The following is a 21776-nucleotide window of genomic DNA, read 5'->3' as shown; positions in this document are numbered from 1 at the left end:
CCCGAAAAGCGCTATATAAATGCAATCCATTATTATTATTATTATTCTTGGAACGCAGCTGGAGTATCTAGAGAGAACTCACGCAGGAGGGACATATGCAAACTCTGAGAACTTTGGAGTTTTGAGTCCCCAGTTTGGACCTTCTTGCGGTGCTTCATCATTGCACCACTGTGCCACCCATGGATGGATGGATAGCACCAGACCTTGGTGCTTTTCTTGTCAGCTGTCAGGCAGATAGCCACAAGAATTATGATATTAAAATTGTTTATGATAGACTTTATTTCACAAACATGACAGGAGAATCAGTATCACAGTAAAGCGGATTAAACCTAACACACCCCTACACCCATAATCTGCACCCATACACGCAAACGCACATATAGACACACACAAATATCGTAAGCCAATAATTGTAACCCTGAGTCAGTACTATTCAGAAGCTGACCTCTTGGCAATCCCCCAGCCAGCACGAGCTAAGTGTTCACCGCAGGCTAAACAACATCCCACAGAACAACGCACGCAGACATGCACCCACGTGAACACAAAGACACACAGGCATACGAGCAGACGTAGGGCGCAGGCGTAGGTCAGCAGCTCGGGTCACAATACACACCCTGCAGCCAGCCGGTCCACAGCCTCAGTGTCAAATCAGGTTTAACACAGTGACACAATCTCTTGGAAACACACTGCTGCAGCACACTGAGGGGAAAAAAATGATGCTGACTGAAGGAAAATAACAGCGACATGGAAGAGCACACACATTAAGAATTCACATGAATTCATTCACACATATGCGAGGCAAAATAACCTGCGGAAACAACATTTGTTACTCTAATGATGTGGCACACATGGTCTTCCACTTTTTTTTTTTTCTCTGTCTCGCTGATTTTCGTTAATAGACCTACAGTCATAAATAAGCAACACGATCTCACATTGCAATTTGTGAAAAAACGTTATTTTTATTTCATAAATTTCTCAGTATGGCACATGAACAGAGATCGAATGTTCTGAAAAAAGATTTGGCACGGAAACCTTGAAGCAGAACAAATCCACCGTTCTCCACGCACACTTCTCTCACACACAAACACGCGCGCGCGCACACACCCCTGTGACATGTCCCTTCAGTGTTAATATGCACATCTGTGGTTATAACAGGTTAAAACACAGTCTTAAAAACAATCACAAGAACAACCATAGTCAATATTGCAGAAGAAAAGCTGAAGAGAAACGAAGAAGCAGATGGAGGCCATGTTTAATTGAACAGAGGGAAGGAAATATCAGAAGCCTTGGTTTGTTGTGGGTTTGTTTTCCATTTTCCTGAGAGAGGATCGGAGTGGTGCAGGGGGCTAACCTGGAGCACGACTGCACGTGTACTTGTTTATGTATGGGAGGATTAAGGGGTTAATGCAGAATCACAACATCTAGCTGCAGGAGGGGGGTGGAAAATGGCAGTAGGAGAAGGTGGGTGGGGTGAAACACCAAATATGAGGTAGATAGAGAAGAGCGGAGGAGGAGAACAGAAGGGTTAAGGGGATGAGAAGCATGAGGGGAAGAAAGGGGGGATAATGTAAGACGTACTCCTGTGAGCAAGCAAGCATGCGAGTGTGTGTGTGTGACTCAGAGGGAGAGAGAGGGGGGAGAGGCTGTGACTGAGGCTTTAGCTACATTTCTTAAGGAGAGGGTGAGAAAAAGGCAGAGAAGCAGGAGAAGTCAGCCATGCTCCTCCTCTGCCTCCCTTGGGTCGGGGACAGAAAGGAGTCATTTCCCCTCTGGCGCTGGGTGACATATAAGCACCGCGGCGGCCCTTCCTCCTTCATGTCTTTATCTCCGCCGCACACAATTACACAAACACGGATACCGCGCGCACTCGAGTGCACACGAGCACGCACGCAGCCCACTCGGACGTATGCATAAATATGCATACTTATGCCACTCATGCGGCTATTACACGAGCGCACACTGAGCTGGAGCCTTACACTGGCGCACACGCATGCAGACACACTCGCACATGTAGAGTGAAAAAAAAACCGTACAGATATGGAGTGACAGGATGTCTCTCATTGTCAGCTTTCATTCCTCCTGTCATCCTCGTCCCTTTGCAGTCTATCTCTCCTTTCGCTTCCTCTATTTCTGTCTGCTCTGTCCTCCCTCGTCACTCTGTTTCCTTTGGGCTCAGAGGGTGGGGAAGCCAGAGGCGACAGAAGCTGTTGCGTGGCGAGCAGGCTCTAGCGAATGTGGCACTGGCATGACGGGACGCGCGGAAAACGCCGCAGCTTGAGCGCGATCGAGGCCGCCGCGGTGCCCCGTCGGACGTCGCTCGTAGCCGTTCTCGAGCGTCGGGGTTAAAAATATAACTTGAAAGGTTGGTGTCACATAGACTGCGAGCAGAAATGAGAGCAGACATGAAATGAGGGTACTAAGGGCCAGACCGGATAAATAAATCAGCACCAATGAGAGAAGCAGCATGCCTCGCTGGCTGACATGAGGGGGTGGAGACAAAAAAAGGGTAAAGAAAAATCAATATCTCCAGTAAAAGTTTATTTCATATTGATGACTGTTTACAACCGCTTCGGCTTTTTCTAAACTTGAGAGGATGAACCAGGTCTGATTCAAAGCTCAGCCGGGGAAGCCTTAACTGGGTCAGTGCTGATTTCTACTCTAGTTTCACCTCTCCGAGACCAGACGCCGTCTGACTTGACACTGAGTTGACATCCAGTGAGGGTTTGACCTCATGTCCTCTGGGGGCTCTGTTGCCTCAGTAGACAGATAAGCGGTTAGACAACTCCATTATCAAACCACCAGCCTACATACATATAGCTGTTGCTATCTCCTCCCTGCCCCTCATAAGGTGCTCCAACCGGACTTGAATTTCCACTTCAAAGCGTTGAAATGTGCTCCGTGGCCCCTGCCCAGCTTCAAACAAACATCACACACACACACACACCAGAGTGCGAAAATGATGCCGAGCCAAGGCTCCCAGAAACAGTAAATCTGGAAGCTAGACTGCTGTGGATAGCAGGGAATATGCGTTCGGAAACTTAACTGTAAGCATGTCCGCTGAGAGGAGCACAGCTGCTAGGTCAGCACATCCTTTAATAGTTACGAGCTTGTTCAGGCCACAACACGAGTCCCCGAGTCGGCGCTCATCACAAAACAGGAGGGGAGTTTTCCACAGCGCTCAAGGGCACGAAGTCTCTCCGGAAGTTTCCAAATCCCAACACGAGCCGCAACATCCCAGATTGTTCTCGAAACACAAATCTGCATTTGAAAGTGCAATATGGTCGCTGTCAGATGAAAACCTTGCACAGCCCCAAATGTCAGCTTTTCAGGATCTAAGAAAGAACGGGCCTCTTTTGTGGAGTTCTGAAAAGGTTTCACTTCCAAAACGGCCTAAGAACAAATACTAAAATATAATCACTCCACTGATGTTCGAAACTGCAGTTGGAAGGTTTTCACACGACAACACTGATATTCTCCTTTATGAAGCATTCATGAGAAGCTCTGTGTTAAGCAGTGCTCCGGCTTTATGATTCCCATTAATCGGTACTTTACAATTACATGGGCTGTGAGCGTGTCCCATTTTGCTATTCACAGCAACTCTGTGGATTTTTCTCAGTTTTCCTCTGAGCTGCAGCTCAGCGGCCCTCTGACCCACAGCTGAGTGACACAGAGGAGATAGTCACCCGGGATGAAACACCACTCATCACTCTCACGTCACGGCCCACACACTGTGACAGCCCTCTCTGACTCCGCACAGCTCGAAGCTCACAAGACGGCCAAAATGGACATCATCTTGCGCCCGGTGCCATTGTTTCCAAGGCAACAAGGAAATAAGCCATGCGCTAATGTCCCAGTCGCTCTCAAATTAAGGACACCTTCACAGGATGTAAAACACACACGTGTGGACTGAAGCGTGATGGCAGCAGTTCAGAGGTTTGCATTAACCTTCGCCGCACTCAGCTGCAAATTGTTTAAGAAAGCTGCACCTCAATCAATAAATCACTCCTTCAGTCAGTGTCAAGAGGGCTGATGTGCGTGTGCGCACGTGGTTCTTAAACGTATAACCAAGTGCACGGTCAGGTTTGAAAAGTGGCTGCAGAGCAGGGTTTTCACAGTGATGACACAGAAAAATGTCTTTGCACATCTCATCTCGAGCTCTGGCAGGAAAAAGAGCATCGCAGTGACAAAAAAAGTTCCTCAGTTCTCTCATAATGTGACTGAACACAGTGACCCGGGCATCTGAAAACTGGTGCCATCAAATCGGCCTTAGACCAGCGTGACGGCGATAAAGCCAGCATAGCGAGACAGGGCTGCTGCTGTCGGGACGGTGGAGTGGAACGGCGTGGGGGGGGGCTGGCTCGGTGACACAGTGCCACACAAAACGCTGCTGCACTTATTAGAATCGCAGCACTCATCATGTGAGGAGACAAGCTGCAACATTTGGCTCCCGTGGACCGTCTCGATGGCCGTGTGAAAAATAATAGCTATAACGATGCATATAAATTACGACCCGTTTGATGCTTCTGGCCTCTGCAATGTGGAGAAAATTAGCACTGGTGACTGCACATGCATCATTGACACCCTGTGTATCAATAATGCATTGAGTTCGGCTGTCACTTCTCTGCTATTTTTAAAGGGGGAGGGTGATAAAAAGAAATGAGGCAGCGTGGTGCTCACACGGGGCTTGTAGTGCTGAGGTTAACATGTGTGCGGGGCTGCCCTCGGGTTCAGGCCCTGTTTTCAAACCAGTGTCCTCCCATCTGCAACTACGCAAACCTCACCCACCGCAAGCGAGCCGCCCAAAAATCACTTCATGTGCAGCATTACTGTTATGACTAGTCACATCGCCGTCAAGGTGATTAACCACAAAACAGCCACTGAAAATGCACATTAAAAATCACTTAAGCTTCGCCAACAGGCGTTTCCCTGAGCCAGGGCGAAACAATAAAAATAAATGGCACAATCCAAAAACGCTAACCTTCATTAGCTGGCTAAAAGTGTGAGGTAAACATAAATCGCTGCTCATCTTGACCCTTGACCCCGAGCTTGACAGGGAGCTAAAAAGACGATGAGGATTTGGTGAAAGAGGAGGTCGCCTCGATCGAGAGGACGTCTCATCACTCCTAGTATGCAGAGAAAGAGAGACAGAGAGGGGGTGGGGGGGCTGCTTACGCAAAAAAATAAATAAAAAAAATGTATTTTTACTTTAAGTGTCAGTGAGAGGATCAGAAAAGTTGCCTGAAGCAAAGGGAGACAGACAGAGCTGGTTTAAACTGGGGATTTAAAATGGAGGTCTGACCGCCCCTCCTCCCTCTTCCCCTCTTTACACAACCGAGCTAGCAAAAGCCCACCTGAGCACGCACGCACCTGTGCAGGAGCGCACACACCGAGCAGCGCCGCATCAACAATGGTGTAACATCTCTCGCCATAAACAGAGTACCGCTTCAAATGTCCTGATTTCCTTGCCTTATACAACAGCGCAACGGGCGTTTTATAATCCAGAGCTGCACACGCACTAAACGCACTCAAGCTCGGACTCACACGCGCACACACTCTGGTGTTTTTCACCTATTTCCCCGAACGGGTGAATGAGCGGGTCCCTTCCTGCACAGTAAACACAGCATTTCCATTAGATTGTTGGGAGTGTGTTCAGTGCTCTGTGACTCAGACACTGCAGCACTGTGACTGTGTGTCTCCAGCTCAACCGCTGCTCTCTCTCTAACGCTGAGCCTCAATAACATGGCCTCTGGTTTGTGCCACTTCACAGGAGCTATAGGGGCTACGCGGCGCTTTCCAAAGTGGCGAGCTACCACGGGCGATAGGCAGGGCACGCAGTATTTGAAGAATTAGGGGGAAATAGCTTTTGTAACAGTCCTTGCTTTCAGCCACAAACCTGACGCGCGCACACACACACACCACTCTTACCCACCAGCATGCCCACATGATAATTTCACTGTTATTTGCACACACAGAGGCAGATGAATATGTAAATAACTTGTGAGCAGAATATGGATCCCTTGTGCTTGGGAAGGAATATGTTAATGAGAGATGCAGGGTATGAGTGTTAATCACAAGTGCTGGGTGCATAAATGTGTGGTGGCCTATGCAAATGAAACACATAGGGGAGAGTGGCGTGTAAATCGTATGATTCACTAAGAGAAAGTCAGCGGCGTGAGAAGTATAGTTGCTGGTGTAAACAAATCAAACACATTAACGAGGAACATTACCGGGGTGAATTACTTGGCATGGAAAAAAAGGAAGAGGAGCTCTATACCCTCTGCTCTCGTCTGTTTAGCATTCGAAACCCAAATCAAGACGCTGTGATAAGGGCTGTCGCAGCAGCAACAGTTGCCAGGGAAACCTGATGGCAAGATGCTGAGGGTTGGAGGGTGGAGGGAGTTTTATGCGAGGACATGGGCACAATGCTCAGGTTGATTTGCTACCACCGAAGGAACACTGGCCGGCTCGTCGAGATATGGCACCTCGAAAGGAACGAGACGGACAGCGGAGGGGGAGGGCGACCGGCTGCCTCGCGAGGAGCCGACGCCGACGGCGTTTGGCGCATTAGTCTGAGGGTGTAGTCATGGCAACGAGGTGTTGACATAGCGCAATCGCACTCCGAGCACTGCGATGGTGATGACATTCACGAAAAGTACAGAGCGAGTGTGATTGAGCTTGTAAACCGGAGCAGGGCCTTTCCTGTCCCCCTGTGCAGAAAATAAAAGGACCCAGTGCTGACCATTTCACATTCGCTATGTCTCATCTGAAGAAGAGCCAAAGGGACACAAACAGTGATACTACAATTAAAGTTGATTGTAACATAAAGGAGGAAAAAAAAATATATAGCCACCAAATTTCACAGACTTCCACTGCCGTTTTATGTGCCAGTTTTTTTTTAATTTTAAAAGTGACCTCTGCTAACAGAACATCTCTCATAATTATAACCAGTGTAATTAGCTAATTATAATAACAATAACAATATTACAATAAAGATAACACTTGATTTAAAAATAAAACAAAAAAAAAAATCAAACTAGATAAAAACCCAAAATGAAAAACACTTATCATAATAGTTTTGTTTCCTTTTTTTTTTTTAAAAGAGATCTATAAGGTTCTATATTTTTTTTCATTTAATTGTACTTTTTCTTTAGAAAAAAATTCCCCCCATCTCTGTTTCCCGTACTGCACGTCACTTCCTTCCTCTTCACTGAACGAGCGTCGCTTACCTTTAGAAACGCTTGGCAATGCCTGTCGTCCGTTTAGTAGTTCCCTGCTGCCATGAAATCCACTCACACACGATAACACTGAGATACAGTTGCGAGATAATCCTCTGCAAAGATGCAGTCTTCGTCAAAGGTTCGTGTCCTGTCCTTTAGTGACAAACATGAGGGTTCCTTACTGCTCGAGACAGTTGGAGGAGTTGGTGAGAACTGGACTGAGGAAGCCATTTAGAGGGGGCCGAGTTATTTCCCGCTGATGCATGTGGAGTAGTGGCACGCCGTCCCGCCGCTGTTCATTAGCCGAAGTCCAACGGGATCAGTCATAAACAACTTCAGCGTCATATACAAATGAAAAAAAGTACTTTTCAGTTATTTGTAGGCACAAGTAGTAATAATAATAGTCGCGTGAATGCTAATAATGATAACATAATCTCTTGGATAAATCTCAAACGATAGGCGGAAATCAAATCTGGAGACGTCTGTAGAGCATGCTAAATCAGCATGTGCAACATTTTGTGTCATTTCATGTGCTAATCATTAAACGTTCATTATGACAAATAAAGCTAAACCTTGTTATCATTATTACCGTTCCGATTATTATTATTAACACTCCCGCTAGGTTGTAGCTGTACCAAACGATGGAGAGCCGTTGTCGTATTTTCGCAGTAGAGCATAAACACGTCCCTTCTCCGGTGACCCTGTTTATGTGAACGCGACAGGAGAGGGGAAAACACGCTCTGTGGCTACAAAAAAGTCAAGACCAAAATAAATTCACTCAAACACTTTGTCTGTTTTGCTTTTTTTTTTTTGTTGTTTTTTTTCTCCCCCACTCTCCCACGTGTCCTTATGCGGCACAGTCAGAGTGGCCATTTTGTTCCAAGTTGAGGGAAGTAGTAAGGGGGGAGGCGGGGAGGGCAGTGGGGTGGGGGGCACTAAAACAACTGTGTGTGTTTTTCTTTTTAATATATTCTTCAGACGTCGTAGTTTTTAGTCAGAAGCTTGATAAAGATTCTTTATAATTTACTTCTTTGAATGAAAATATATTTACGGTATATATAATATGTACTTTAGTCCTTTTTTTTTTAACACATCGCTCTTTGTCCTTCACGCCACGGGGGTTTCTCTTCTCCCGTGATAGCCCACTCTGTTGCTTTCCTCCCTCAAAGAAGACAGTAGCCAGTAAAGTGTGAAAGGGAAAAAAAGTGAGAAAGTGAGAGAGAAGTGAAACCACTCGGAAAAAACAATTGCTGTTGTTTTCTCTCCCTGCAAAGTATTCGTCTGATACGTGTGTTCTGAACAGTATCGCCGCTCTGCTCTGTATTTTAGTGCTTCCTGGAAACCTGGGACAGCACTGCTCACCCAAATCATTGTTTGTTATTCGGAGTCTCTGCCAAACACTAATCTGAAAACATGTTCAGTAGCCAATATTATGTCTCCCTCTAAATATATACACTGAGTGTGTCTGGAAATATACGAAGCTATCTGTAAAAAACATACAGGCTGTTGTTCATAGCTGTCCACTGGGTGAAAAGAGTTGGCTTGATCTTGGACTTTGGCAAAGACTATAGCGGGTGATTTTTGTGGCGATCGTTCCATGTGTTGGTGTCTGACTTAGTGTAAAATTATGTTCAGATGCTATTCGTGGGACTGATCAGATGCAGTACTGTCTCCTTCAGTCTTCCTATCTGCTTCTACCTGCCAAGATTGACAATACAAAGCAGCAACTACGAGAAATTTCATCTTTTTTTTCTGAAACCCGTCCACGAGGACGGTATAGGCTACAGTCAGTTCAAATATTCGCGTACTTTCTATATCACTGTCACTATCCAGCATCCCTTTCCTCTTACCTCATACTTCTACCCTCACTTTCACTCAGATTTGAGTCTCTTGCACATTTTCCTTGGAGCCACTCTTAAAAAGTAGTGGCTCGTTCTGGCCTTTCCCCATCAGGCCTTTCAGAGAACTGTGGAGACCCAGTTGAGGAAGGGGCACCGGGGAGGGCAGGGTGCCACCTGCCGGTGTTCCCCCTCCAGTGGAGGTTGGAATCTGGGAACAGGATATGTTCTGTGACTGAGAGCATGGTGAGGGGTTGTTATTGTTGTTGAGGCCCACAGATCCTGTGCCCATGCCCAGGCCCATCATGTTGTTGTTGAAGTGATGAGTTTTGTAGTAGTGGTTGAGGTGCTCCGATCGAGCCAGGTTGGGCAGGTTGACTATCTCTGGGTGGTGCAGCCTGAGGCTCTGGGTACCTCCAATTCCACTGCTTCCGCTCTGTGTCACGGTGGCTCCGCCTGAGATGCCGCTGCCCCGACCACTGGCCCCAGCGCCGAGCTCATCCTCCACGTTGATGATCTCGATGGCACGTGCAGGGCCGTGATGTTTGTGCAGCTGGTGCTGCTTCCTAAGCTTGTAGAACACCACCAGCATCACGGCTGCCATGAAGGTTATGGCTACGAAGCAGCCGATGATGATCTTGGTGGTCTTCATCACATCATCCATTAAGGTAGCGTCTGTGATGGGCTCAGTGAAGGTGGGTCGAGTGGCGCGGGGAGAGGAGGAGGACCAGCTGATAGGCAGAGAGGAGTCTGTGGTAGCGACACCGTCTGGCCACAAATCAGAGGGCGTGGGGCCAGGTGGAACACGGATGAAGGTCTCATTGATGGCAACCAACGCATAATCATTACCTCCTACGGTATCCACAGTTTCCACAGTAACTGTTGTAAAATAGGTGTAATTGACACTAACGTCAGCAGCAGTAACGTTGAGGACAGCGGTTGCAGTGGTATTGCCAGCAGCGTTAGTCACCATGCAGGTGTACTGGCCCGTGTCTCGCAGGGTTACATTGGTGAAGTTGAGCGTGCCATCGTGCAGGACTGATATCCGCACGCGGTAGGAGCCGTGGGTCATGAGAGTGCCATTAGGGGTGATCCAGTTGACGGATGTTGTGGATGTGCTCGTTCGACACTTCAGCTCGGCAGCCATACCCTCGGTGACATTGAGGTCTGTAGGTGGCTCCACAATGACGGGCGCATAGCAGGTGAAGTGGCTTTGGTCAAGCTCTCCAATGTATTTGCCTTTTAAGAACGGTGGAGCATGGCAACGAGCGCAGCAGGTGGTGTTGCTCGGCACCGTCTCTTTTAACCACCAACTAAGCCAAAGCACATCGCAGTTGCACACCCAGGGGTTGTGGTTAAGGTGTACCCTCTCTAGCTGGTGAAGGGGTGTGAAGAGATCGTGGGGCAAGGAGTGGAGGGAATTATGGGATAAGTTGAGCTCTTCCAGGTTTTTCAGGTCATCAAAGGCATTGCGCTCAATGACGGAAACCTGTGAGTGCATTAGCCACAGCTTGCGAAGAGAGACCAAGCCTTGAAAGGAGCCGGGACGGATGATCTCCAGCCTATTTCCTGACAGCTCCAGCTCTTCCAAGCGCACGAGAGCTGTTAGTTTGGGAATGTCTTTCAGCCCACACATGCCCAAGTTTAGGTACCGCAGATTGATGAGGCCAACAAAAGCTGCGTCTGAGATGAAATCCAACTTCTTGAGCTCACCCAGGTCCAGGCGACGTAGCGAGGGCACACGGTGGAAGGCATAGCCTGGCAGAGTCTCGATGGGGTTGTTGCGCAGCCACAGCTCCCGCAGCTTGCTGAGGTACTCAAAGGCATGTGATGGCACCAGCGTGAGGCGGTTGTCAAAAAGCTCCAGCGTGTTGAGGTTGGGCAGGCCATTGAATGCTCCAACTTCAATCTGACGTATCTGATTCTTGGACAGCTGGAGGATTTCAAGGTGCCTCAAGTGCTTGAATGTGTCCGACTTGATAACCTGGAAGGACAAGTAACGATAAAGTTACTGCAAAACATGTAGGATTATTAATGAAGCTTACTGAAAGAAAGGTATCTGAACAAAATGAAAAAAAGGAAGCTGTGTTTTACAGCAGCTATTTAAAACAAACTCGATTACACCTCTCATAACAACAAACCAAATACACTTTTAAAATGTTAATTTGGCTGTCATGCATTAGTTCTCAATAAGAATGAAGATCAATAACAGCTTCCCTAAATGTTTAATTTGCTTTTTTATTTATTAAAGAATACCAAATGATATAAAACCTTTAGCAGACATGCAGCACTAACACTGACATTGTTTATTGTTTGTTTTTTTTTCCTTTTAGGGACAATGCACATTAATCAAGATTACTGTAATGTGTCAGTGTTTTCATTTTACAACTATTAAAATTAATATTTTTATACAGAGAAGATTTTAAATGATTGTCAAACATTACCAAACAGCCATTTAACCAAATAATATCTCATTATTTTACACATGACAATGGCAGAAAGGACACAGTGAGACAAAATAGAAAAAACAAAAACAAAACAAAACGCAAGCACGCAGCAACTAAGTGTGATAGCAGCTCTGGTTTCTTCTCTTGTGGTTATTTTAAGGTCTTTTAGATTACTTGCAGCCTGTTATGCTCATTCCAACACGTTCTCACTCCCAAAGCGTAACATTTTACGCTAGGTGACAAATCGTCAACATATTACGTTTTCGGCTACCCACCACGTTCCTAAATGACGACCTCGGAAAAATGAGGAAATATGAGAACCATATGGACTCAATCTACACATGTTCGCTCTTTTTCTTCTAATCACTTAGAAACATGCTATTTAACATCATTAAAGTCCTGGTTCACCTCAGGAAAAAGGTTATAGTTAGGGCTAGGGATAAGGTTAGGTTTAGGGCTGGAATACAGGGCTGGAACGTCTATTACCGCGGGAGCGTCATTGCACTGGATTTCGCCCATAACCCGCCGCGTACCATGAACGCCGAAGGTCTCCTTTTGCGTTCCTCAGGAACGCCCCGGGACGTGACAAAACGTCGGCATGTTACGCCTCGGGAGTGAGAACGGGCTCCTCATTCCCACCTGCACATTGTTATCCTTGGATTTTGTCAGAATGCACTGATAGTTAAAAGTTAAAAGCTCATTTTAGCGCTCTCCCTTTAAACTAAATCTCTTCTGATTTGCTTGTTCTCAAAAACAGGTGGGCTGGACCTCTGTTCCCATGGTCAGAGGGATGAGTCTGAGATGGCTGTATTACACATTGAAAGTGACTGGTTTATATAGTTGCAGAATACATTAAAAGTTGGATGTCTAGGCTTGTTCCTGCAAATATGATACACAGAGAATCAGGTGAGCAGTGAATAAAGCTCTCCCCCTGAGCCTACAGGTAGAATCAGAGAAGGTGGAGGGGTTATAAGAGCCAGCAGCAATGCAGGGGAGCAATGGCACTGACAAGTCAGAGGGAGAGATGCAGAATTTTTCAGATTAAATAGACAGATAAATTCCCGTGACAGATTGGTGATCTGTCCCCCATTGTAGCTTGAATAGTCTCTGGTCACCCCACGATCCTGAATTGGATACGCTGAAAAGGATGGATGGATGGATGGATGGATGGATGGATGGATGGATGGCAAGACTGGAACAATGTGTTTGATTTCACATGAGGAAAGTGAGTGGTTGATGGTATGTATGTATCCATCAGTGATATCCACTCTCAGTGACATCATGCAGAGCCTAGAGTAGAAAAAAACCTGCCTGAGCCTGAACATTCAGAGCTTTGGGCTCACAGGAATTACTTATTACTTAGTACTTATTTTGACCTCATTACTTGAAATTTTTCTCCGTATAACATCAGGATCCACCAACAGTATGTAACGATATATATTTTCCAGACAACAATAAAAAACGTAATCGGGCCCCTTCGCTGGATGTTCCAAAAACGGAGAAAATCCTATTGCGACGGCTGAGTGGCCAAAGAATATTTTCTTCCCTGAAACACAAATGTCTTCTTTAATTCTGCATTCTGTTATTCTTATGTGTTAATCTGTTTCCAACATGTAATTAAATTATGTTAATCTGTTCTTAGCAAATAATCTTTGGAATTTGGAGACGGTCTAGTTTTTGTAATGTTACAAATCAGTGCGAAAACAAACACACAAAGCAAAACAAAACAAAAACAAAAAACATTGCTAATGAATGACTTACAGGCTAAATGTATGTTTAAGTAAAGAAGCCATACATTTAAATAAAAATGTATTTTTCTGCTAACACTGATAACTGCTGACCCTCAGTGATTCCTGCTGCTGTCTGCATTTGAGACTGACTCCCTCTGACTATGGAGATAAACATGATCAAATTAAGGTTTTCCCTGGCCTCCACGTTAGACTTTCTCTTAAAACAATATGCATTTGAGTAATGGAGTTACACTGAGTGCTCTGATTTACAATCAGATGTTGTAAATAGCAGGGATACAATAAAGCTTAAGTCAACAACTTTGGCTAACACCCACTGAGAATACGAATCTTTAGGACAATTCTGGACTGAAAAGATGGTGGATGCCCCACCCACGTCCTCAAACACTCAATCAACAGCCAACACCAACGAACATATGAGCCAAATGTGTTCACATACTAGAGGTTCCTGATAGGGTAAGCTGTGAAGCTGCACCTGCTGTCTTTGTAAAGGTATCATTGTGAAGCCATAATTCAGTAGACTCACCCAAAGTATGTGACAACGAGTGAATCTGCACAAGAGCTAGTTTATTGAAACTAAAGCAACAAACATCAAATGTACTTCATGCCCAGCGAACCAGCTTTTAAAGCCTGAAATGCCCAGGTGAGCTGCATCACCTGACGACCCTCCTATGTCAGACTATTGTCAGTAAAAGGAGGCAGGGACTCCCATGGAGATAGTTGGAGGTACGTCACATTGCATGGAGGCAGTATAAGCTTTTAAAGCTTTATCCTGGGCAAAAATATCAGACTTTTTAAGCTTCAAAAGATCTGATTTAACTAGTGACTCTATATTAGCCAAGAAATTTCTCTCCCTATTCACCAACAATTTAAGGAAGATACTGAGGCGTTCCAAAACCAGCTGAGAGACATAATCTCCCCAGCTTGCCATGGGTTTCCCCCAGGATCTTCTCCCACTAGGAAATGCCTCCAAACCCTCAACTAGGAAGCGTTCAGGAGCATCCTTTTAAATTGGCTGGAGAGAGGAAGGTCTGGTCATGTCTGCTTAGACTGCTGCCTGCAGGACCCAGACCTGGTTAAGCTGTAGAAAAGATGGATTGATGGAACAGTGGATGGATTCTGCAGATGTAGTTTCACAATTGCTCTGTTTCCCATTCATTTAGAAAATAATTGCCAATTGGACGGCTATGGAATTGCAAGACTTGCTTCTAAAAGGACAGTTTTTGACATTTAAGTTGGGGTCAAATACACCCAGTGACCAAAGTAAAGTTTTAGGAATTTGATCACACATTATGACTACAGCACAGCTCAACTTGTACTGATGAAAAATGGCAAAAAAAATGGTCACTTTTAATTAGTAGTTTCATGCTTCATTCGACAATATATCACATGACAAAAAGCAGTTAAACTCTTGACTTTTCATTAAATCTAAAAGCACTGTGGTAAATTTACTGTAAACCCAACCCTGTCTTAACCCTGGCCATATTTCAGCGCTTGCTGCAGACACAAAAGTGCTTTTCACACCGTTGTTACCGTGAGACTCAGGGGGCTTGCTACTGACACATTATAATCCCTTGCTAATAAGCTGATTATCAGTGTTGGACTACAGTATTCGCATAAAGTGTCACGACAAACCACAAAGGAACTATGAAATTAAATTAATACATTTTTAATAAATTTGGTGTGACAAACAAAAGGAGATGATTTTGTCTGCAGGAGGACATGAATCTGAACTCTATGGGTGCTACGGGCCCTGGACAGAGCACAGTAGCATTGGTGTGGTCCAACTGGAGCTCATTTGGCGTGAAGTCAAAGACACACAGTTTAGTGAGCGCGACTAAAAGCCCCTTAAATCTCTGACTGTTTGAGATATGTGCAGCCAAAGCCCTCAGTGAGGCACACAGAGGCTCCTGGAGTCAGGCCATTGCTTCTTCTGTATGTAGAGCAGGAGCGGGGGGAGAGGAAGAGGGGAGTTGATAGGCAAAAGGAGGGAGGGGGCGAAAAGGGAGGGGTGAGGATGTTAAGAGGGGGTGGGAGCTGTCAAGGCTTTACTCTGAGGGTACTCAGTGAAGGAAAAAATAAGCCAGAGAATCTAGGATGCCTTCAGGTGTTAAAACATTTTTAGATTTTTAATCATTTCAAGTGGGGCTGCAGGATACAACAAGCCGAATCCAAATTTTGTAGGCTAAAAACAAAACGCAACAAATACTCTTCTTATTTCCTTATCTTTTTCTCCCCTTTCATGTTAACAGCATCTCTTAAAGCCTCACGTACCAAATCAAGTGGCGTGATGTCCCATTTCTGCTCCGTTAACGTCACATAAAGTTTAATAAGATGTTTTCTCCGAGGAATAGAGAATATCAGGCTGCTCGGTCCAATGTACAGAGCAATTTGACAATATAAGAGATGCACTGGACAATTTTAACAACGTTTAGGATACTCGTTGCTTTTCATTAGAGGAGATAAAATGTTGTGGAAATGAATTTAAAACCACAAAAGAACAAGGCACTGTCAGGAACACGAGGATGGATCCAGCTACATCAAATGCTGCAGCAAAGACTAAAATCAACCCACTCGGTTTATAAATTTAGAGATTCATGTGCTTTGTATCGATGGTCTGTGGTTAAATGATCTTCCCCTGCAGCTGTAAAGCCACAAATGCTGTCTAGGGACTCGAGATAAATTGGTAATGCATACAAAAGGCAGCTCTGTGTCATGGAAATCTGCCTTGCTTTCAATTCATAAAATATTCCCTCAGTTCACTAGAGGCTTAAGTGCTTTTTTCTACCATTATAGCCGTTTACTTTCTTGTCTTTTCTTAGAAATAAAGTTTCCAAGAGAGAACCTGTATCAACAAGTTAATCCTAACATCCACAACTGCAAACGCAAATGTTCGCTCTGATAGCGGGCAACAAATGCAAACACCAGTGTTAAAGACACATAAGTGTGCTGGTGTCTGTGTATGTGTTGATTTTTAGATGTGTGCATTGTGATGTGAAAATCCTCAATCTGCTATACAAGATGCGACTGTGCTATATCACTGACTATGCAAATATCTCCTTTCATAATAACAGAAATAAATGAGTTTGTAGAGAAGTGTCAATAGGTTATTTGCTGAAAAGAAATGCTGAAAATGTGGCGTATTTCAAATGACAGAATGAGTGTTTTCTCTGTGCATTGATTGTAGAAAAGAGAATGAACCATGACCTCCAATCAATTAGTGTTATAGGAAAAATGACTGGCAGTCAGCACCTTCAGAAATTACATCATGCATCATGATGCAGCTTATGATGCTTACAGAAATAAACGGCATGTATTGTATGCTTTTCTTTTTAGCAGTTTGTGTGTGAATATTTGTGTCATATTCCAGAGTTTCCCACACACAGACTTTACTTGGGCGAGTCGGTTAGTATATTTTGGTGAATCATTTTAGCATCTTTTTTTATTAATCTCAGAGAACAACATCATCTGCAGTATATTATTATTGGTATATGTTATTGGACATCCCTTCACTCTTATTTGGAAAATCCAGTCATTGTTAGCCAGCTAGCTCCAGCCCTCCCCCTTTTGTGTTTCCCCATTAGCTTACTGGCTAGGTGACTGGATCACTATTGTGAAGATCTACTATATAGTTTAGCTGCGTGAATCCTTCTTCTCTCACTCTGATAGACTCCAATAGCTCGTTCTTGGACTGCAGATTGCCGTGGTAGTCCTTGTTCTTGAGCTGAACTGTATTCAATCTACAACCTGCAACAGATAGTGAACCGCTTCCTCTGCTGCCACCCAAAGGTAACCGAAGCAGAACAATCAGTACCAGTTGGGGGATGTGAGAGTCCTTTGAGAAGCAGCTGATTACTAATACATGATACCTTTTGGTAACTGAGATTCATAACAACAACAAAAGAAAGACTTTTTTTTTAATTGTTGTCGTTTTTTATAGCACTATAACTACTACAGGTAGCATATTAGTTCCTTGTTGTAGTGGTTAACACATTCCCCTTTACATCTGAAGGATACTGGGTTCCAGACTGGCAGGAGACAGAAACCCAGCCTCAGGGAATTAAAAGCTAGTGCTCTTTTTAAGCCAATCCCAACCATTTCTCCATTCCCTGGCACAGCCCTCCCAAGACAAGTAAAATTTGGAAAGTCTGGGAGTAAAATCTGTTCCAGATCAAAAATTTGAATCTATCTGCTGTGGCTCCCATGAGCAGGTACTTTTCTAGGTACTGCAATTCTTTTGAGAAGTGAAAGCGGAGGCATGTAGCTACAAGTGTTCTAGTCTACCCATATATGCTAAAGAAGGAGCCCTGTTAAAAAACCATGTAAGTAAGTAAGTAAGTAAAGTTTATTTATATAGCACCTTTCACAGACATATGTCACAAAGTGCTTTACAAGGTAAAATCATAATACAGTCATAAAATACACCATGAAAACCCTGGTCTAATTAAAAGCTTTTTGAAATAAAAATGTCTTTAGCTGCTTTTTGAAGGTCTCCACTGAGTCCAAACCCCGTAGAAATAGGGGAAGTGCATTCCACAATCTGGGTGCAACAGCTTGGAAAGATCGGTCCCCTTGGGTTTTAAAACGAGTGTGGGGGACCACTAAAAGATTTTGGTTTGCTGACCTCAGGTTATGAGTGGGGGTGTGTGTATGAATCAGATCAGCAATGTAGGGGGGTGCCTGTCTCTGTAATGCTCTAAAAGTTAAAACTAGAATTTTAAAATGGAACCTGAATCTGATTGGTAGCCAGTGCAGCGACTTTAACACAGGGGTCATATGAGCACCCTTGTTCGAGCGGGTCATGTGAAACACAGAAGAATTCCCGTGGCACCTCAAAATCCCTATGTGGGAGAAGGCGACCAGTGTAGCTGTTGCAATTGCTCTGTCATAACTCATTGATAAGAAAGTGATGATTTATCCTGATTTATCCTTATCTATCCTGCTTTGCAGACCAAGGAGGAAATCTTCCAATTTTGCAAGAAATTTGGAACTAGTACAAACTAGTACAAACAAGCCACTGGTACGAACTACTAAATATCCAGTATTGTGAAATCCTACTGTTCATCCATCATAACATACTTAGCAATTAAAATATTTGCAAAGGAACAACTTATAAACTATTGTTTAGCTCACACGCCTGCCTTTGAGTGCACATGTACAGGGCTATGAAAACGTGTTTGCCCCTTTTCTTATTTCTTATTTTCCCTCCATATTTGCTACTGTTTCAGGTCACCAAACACATTTTATTATTGGACAAAAGCAATATAGAAAATGCAGGTTTTTAATTATTATTTCAATTATTTCATTTGACTATAAAAGCTACCCAACCCTAGCTGGCTCAGGTCAACACATTTTTCTGGAGTTCAGTTTCCTTAGACACATCCAGGCCTGATTTCTTCCACACCTGCTCTTAAACACTTAAAAAAAAGGATTTGTCCGACAAAATGAAGCAGGCTAAAAGATCTCATAAAACAACACGATCTGTCACGATCTAAAGAAACTCAGGGACAGGTGAGAAACGAAGCCATTGACATGAACCAGAGTGAGAGCCATTATCCACAAATGGAGAAAACCTGGAACAGTGGGGAACCCTCTCAGGAGTGAGTGACCTACTAAAATTACTCCAGGAGACAGAAGAACTCAGAGCAACATCTAAAGAAATGCAGGCCTTACTAGTCTCAGTTAAGGTTATTTATTAAACAAGAAGAAAGAGGCTGGGCAAAAATGACATCAATAGGAGAGTTCCAAGCTGAAAACCACTGCTGACCAAACAGAACACAAAGGCTCATCTCCATTCTGCAGACAAATGAGACAAAAGTTAAACTTTTTGGAAGGTTTGAGTCCTGTATGGGCAGAAATCTGTGCCATCAGAAACTGAATTTGAATAAGTTAAATTTGAATTTGAATTGCTCAGATTGAATCTGAATTGTAACTTGAATAAATGCTTTTGAAAACTGAATTTGAATTAGTCTAATTTGAAATTGAATTTATGGTTTGAAAATGATCGTCACTAAATTGAAATTGAATTTTATATTTTGAAAATGAATTGACTTGCTTTGAAACTGCATTTTATCCTTTAAAAATTCAGCTCTCGAATAATTTCAGTTTCACTTCTCACCATTCAATTTCAGTTCCAAAATTCAGTTTTTTGGAACTTACATCCGGTTCCGGTTCAAGCGCAGATTAATAGAACTACGTTTTACTAGCGGACCGAAAGTGTTACTGACGGGAATCTACAGCATCTTGAGCTGAATTAAGACTTCAGAAGTCATTCGTCATGTCGAATGACCAGCGGATAAACTCTCAGGTTGGTAATAAATGTATTACATGTATAAGAACAAGCGTCATGTTAACAAATGATAGCCGTACAGTAACTTTTATGCTTATTGTAGCTGCTAGCTAAAAACGCTAATTTAGCGTAGTTTGCCCTGGATTCAGCTTTGACAAACAAATATGATTGACTGCTTGCAGAGACCCCTACAGTAGGGAAACATGCAAAACAGTGTCCAAACCTTTGTATTTTAGCTTTATTTATGTCTTACACAGCATCCCAACTCTTTAGCTAACTTAATAACTTTAGCTAAAGTGAATAGTTAGTCTAATTCATTAGTGCAGCATTACTGGATCACCTCTGTTTGCACAGATTTCTGCCCATAGTCCTATTTCATCTGGGATTAAACTAACACAGCATCACATGAAAAGAGCGTCATAGCAACATTCAAACACGGTGATGGTAATGTGATGGTCTGAGGCTGCTTGGCTGCTTCAGGACCTGAAAAACTTGTTGCAATTGATGGAACCATGAATTCTAGCCTCTACCGAAAATCCACTTGGGTTATGTAGGACAATAAAACGCACCGAAACACACCGACAAACACCTCTGGATAGCTCAAAATAAAAATGTAGTTTTTGGAGTGGATTAGTCAGAGTCTGGACTTAAATCTAACTGAGATACTTTGGCTTGACCTTAAACAGGCTTTTCATGCTCTACAACTCTCCAATGTAGCAGAAATGAAACAATTCTGCAAAGAAGAGCGAGTCAAAATTCTTCTACATTGATGAAAGAAACACTTGACTGCAGTTCTTGCTGCCAAAAGGACACAACCAGTTATTAATTTTAGGGAGCAATTGCTTTTTCATATAGGCCCAGGTGGGGTTGGATAGTTTTTTCTCTTAATAAATGAAATCATAATTTTAAAACTGCGTCTTGTATTTACTCTTTGTCTAATTTTAAAATTGGTTTAATGATCTGAAAAATGTAAGTGTGACAAATATAAACTTCCCAACACTAACATCAGTGAATAAAAACATTAGTCATGCTCAGCTCTGCAATGCAGACTGAAATGATTCGACCTCCGTCCACCATTATTTACCTGTATTGAGTTCTCCTGCAGGTTGAGGTATCGCGTGTTGACTGATATGCTTTCTGGCACCTCCTCCAGGTTTTGCCTGGTGCAGATGACTCGGCTGGCCTGGTTGGAGCAGGTGCAGAGGGAGGGGCAGGTGGAGGCGGCTCCCACTAACTCCGGCCCAGGGAGGAGGAGCCGCAGCAGCAGCTGGGCCAATAGAAAGAGGAAGGGGGAGGGGCCGGGAAGGCAGGTCAGCGTGGCGATGCGCATGGCAACTGGGACATGACCCTGCTCTTTAATCCGAAGGTACAGGTGAGGTGACTCCACACTGGTGGATCTGTTAGAAAAGGTTTCCTTTCCCTTTGGTCCTCCAGTGGCAATTTGTTCTTTCTAATTCCGCATGCTCTGAGATGTTTCGTGTCCTCCGTCGAGCTCTGTGTTTTTCCCTCTTGTTTTTTGAACATAGAAATATGCAGATAAACAGATGTTATTCCCTTTTTTTCTGGTGCTGTCGGGGGATTCGAGTGAGGCTTTTTTGTGAAGTGAGAAGAACCCAGGAGTCACTGTGAAGAACAAAAGAGAGAGAGACAAAGAGAAGAAGAGAGAGAGCAGATATTAAAGACAGTACACAGACTACATTTTGTGTTTTTACCAATAGACAATGAAGAGAACAAATAATGGGAAGGCAGCTACGATATAGCTTATCATGGGAGGGATTGTCAAAAAATCTTTCAGAAGCATTAGAACTTCTGTGTCACTGCTCATATCAAATCCCACATAATCCCTGAGCAGACATTTTGTCAGAAATCAAATCCTTACACACAGGGCAGATGGAAGCTGATTCTGTAATTAATGTTACGAGGTGGAGGTGTGGAGATACGGAAACAAACAACGTGAAGTGGGACGATCAGGTATTTTGGTCTTTAAAGGATTGCATTTTGTAAATCAATAAATCAGAAAGAAATTAGTTCTCGAAACATTGGCATGACCGCTGTAAACAGATAAGCAGTGTCACACAAAATCGTACCGAAACAGCATGGAAACGGTGCAGTTTTGCTTTTGAGGTTTTCCTGTGCAGATTTCAACCGCTCAAAAGTTTAGTTAGAAGAACGCTCAGAGAAGAAGTGATCTTTGTGCACTTGTTTCATGTTTAAACGAATGAGATCTGTCGCCAAAT

At 43.9% G+C, this 21776-nt stretch overlaps 1 protein-coding gene across 3 annotated transcripts in view; it reads right to left on the bottom strand.

Annotated features, from left to right (window-relative positions):
- Positions 1-5159: 5159 nt before the first annotated feature.
- lrrc4ba (leucine rich repeat containing 4Ba) overlaps positions 5160-21776 on the bottom strand; it is a 53149-nt gene continuing 36532 nt past the window's right edge. For all 3 annotated transcript variants that reach the window (XM_035913050.2, XM_006803048.2, XM_006803049.2), the window contains exons 2-3: positions 20624-21162; positions 5160-11039 (exon numbers count right to left, since the gene is read on the bottom strand). In XM_035913050.2, the coding sequence (XP_035768943.2) occupies positions 9093-11039; positions 20624-20869 (2193 nt within the window). In that variant the 5' untranslated portion in view covers positions 20870-21162 and the 3' untranslated portion in view covers positions 5160-9092. The remainder of the gene's footprint in view (positions 11040-20623; positions 21163-21776) is intronic.

The sequence above is a fragment of the Neolamprologus brichardi genome, chromosome 4 (genome assembly GCF_056152115.1).
Source record: "Neolamprologus brichardi isolate AB-2024 chromosome 4, ASM5615211v1, whole genome shotgun sequence".
NCBI lineage: Eukaryota > Metazoa > Chordata > Actinopteri > Cichliformes > Cichlidae > Neolamprologus > Neolamprologus brichardi.
Note: the sequence above shows the minus strand (reverse complement) of the source record. Positions and strands in the feature narration are given on the sequence as shown.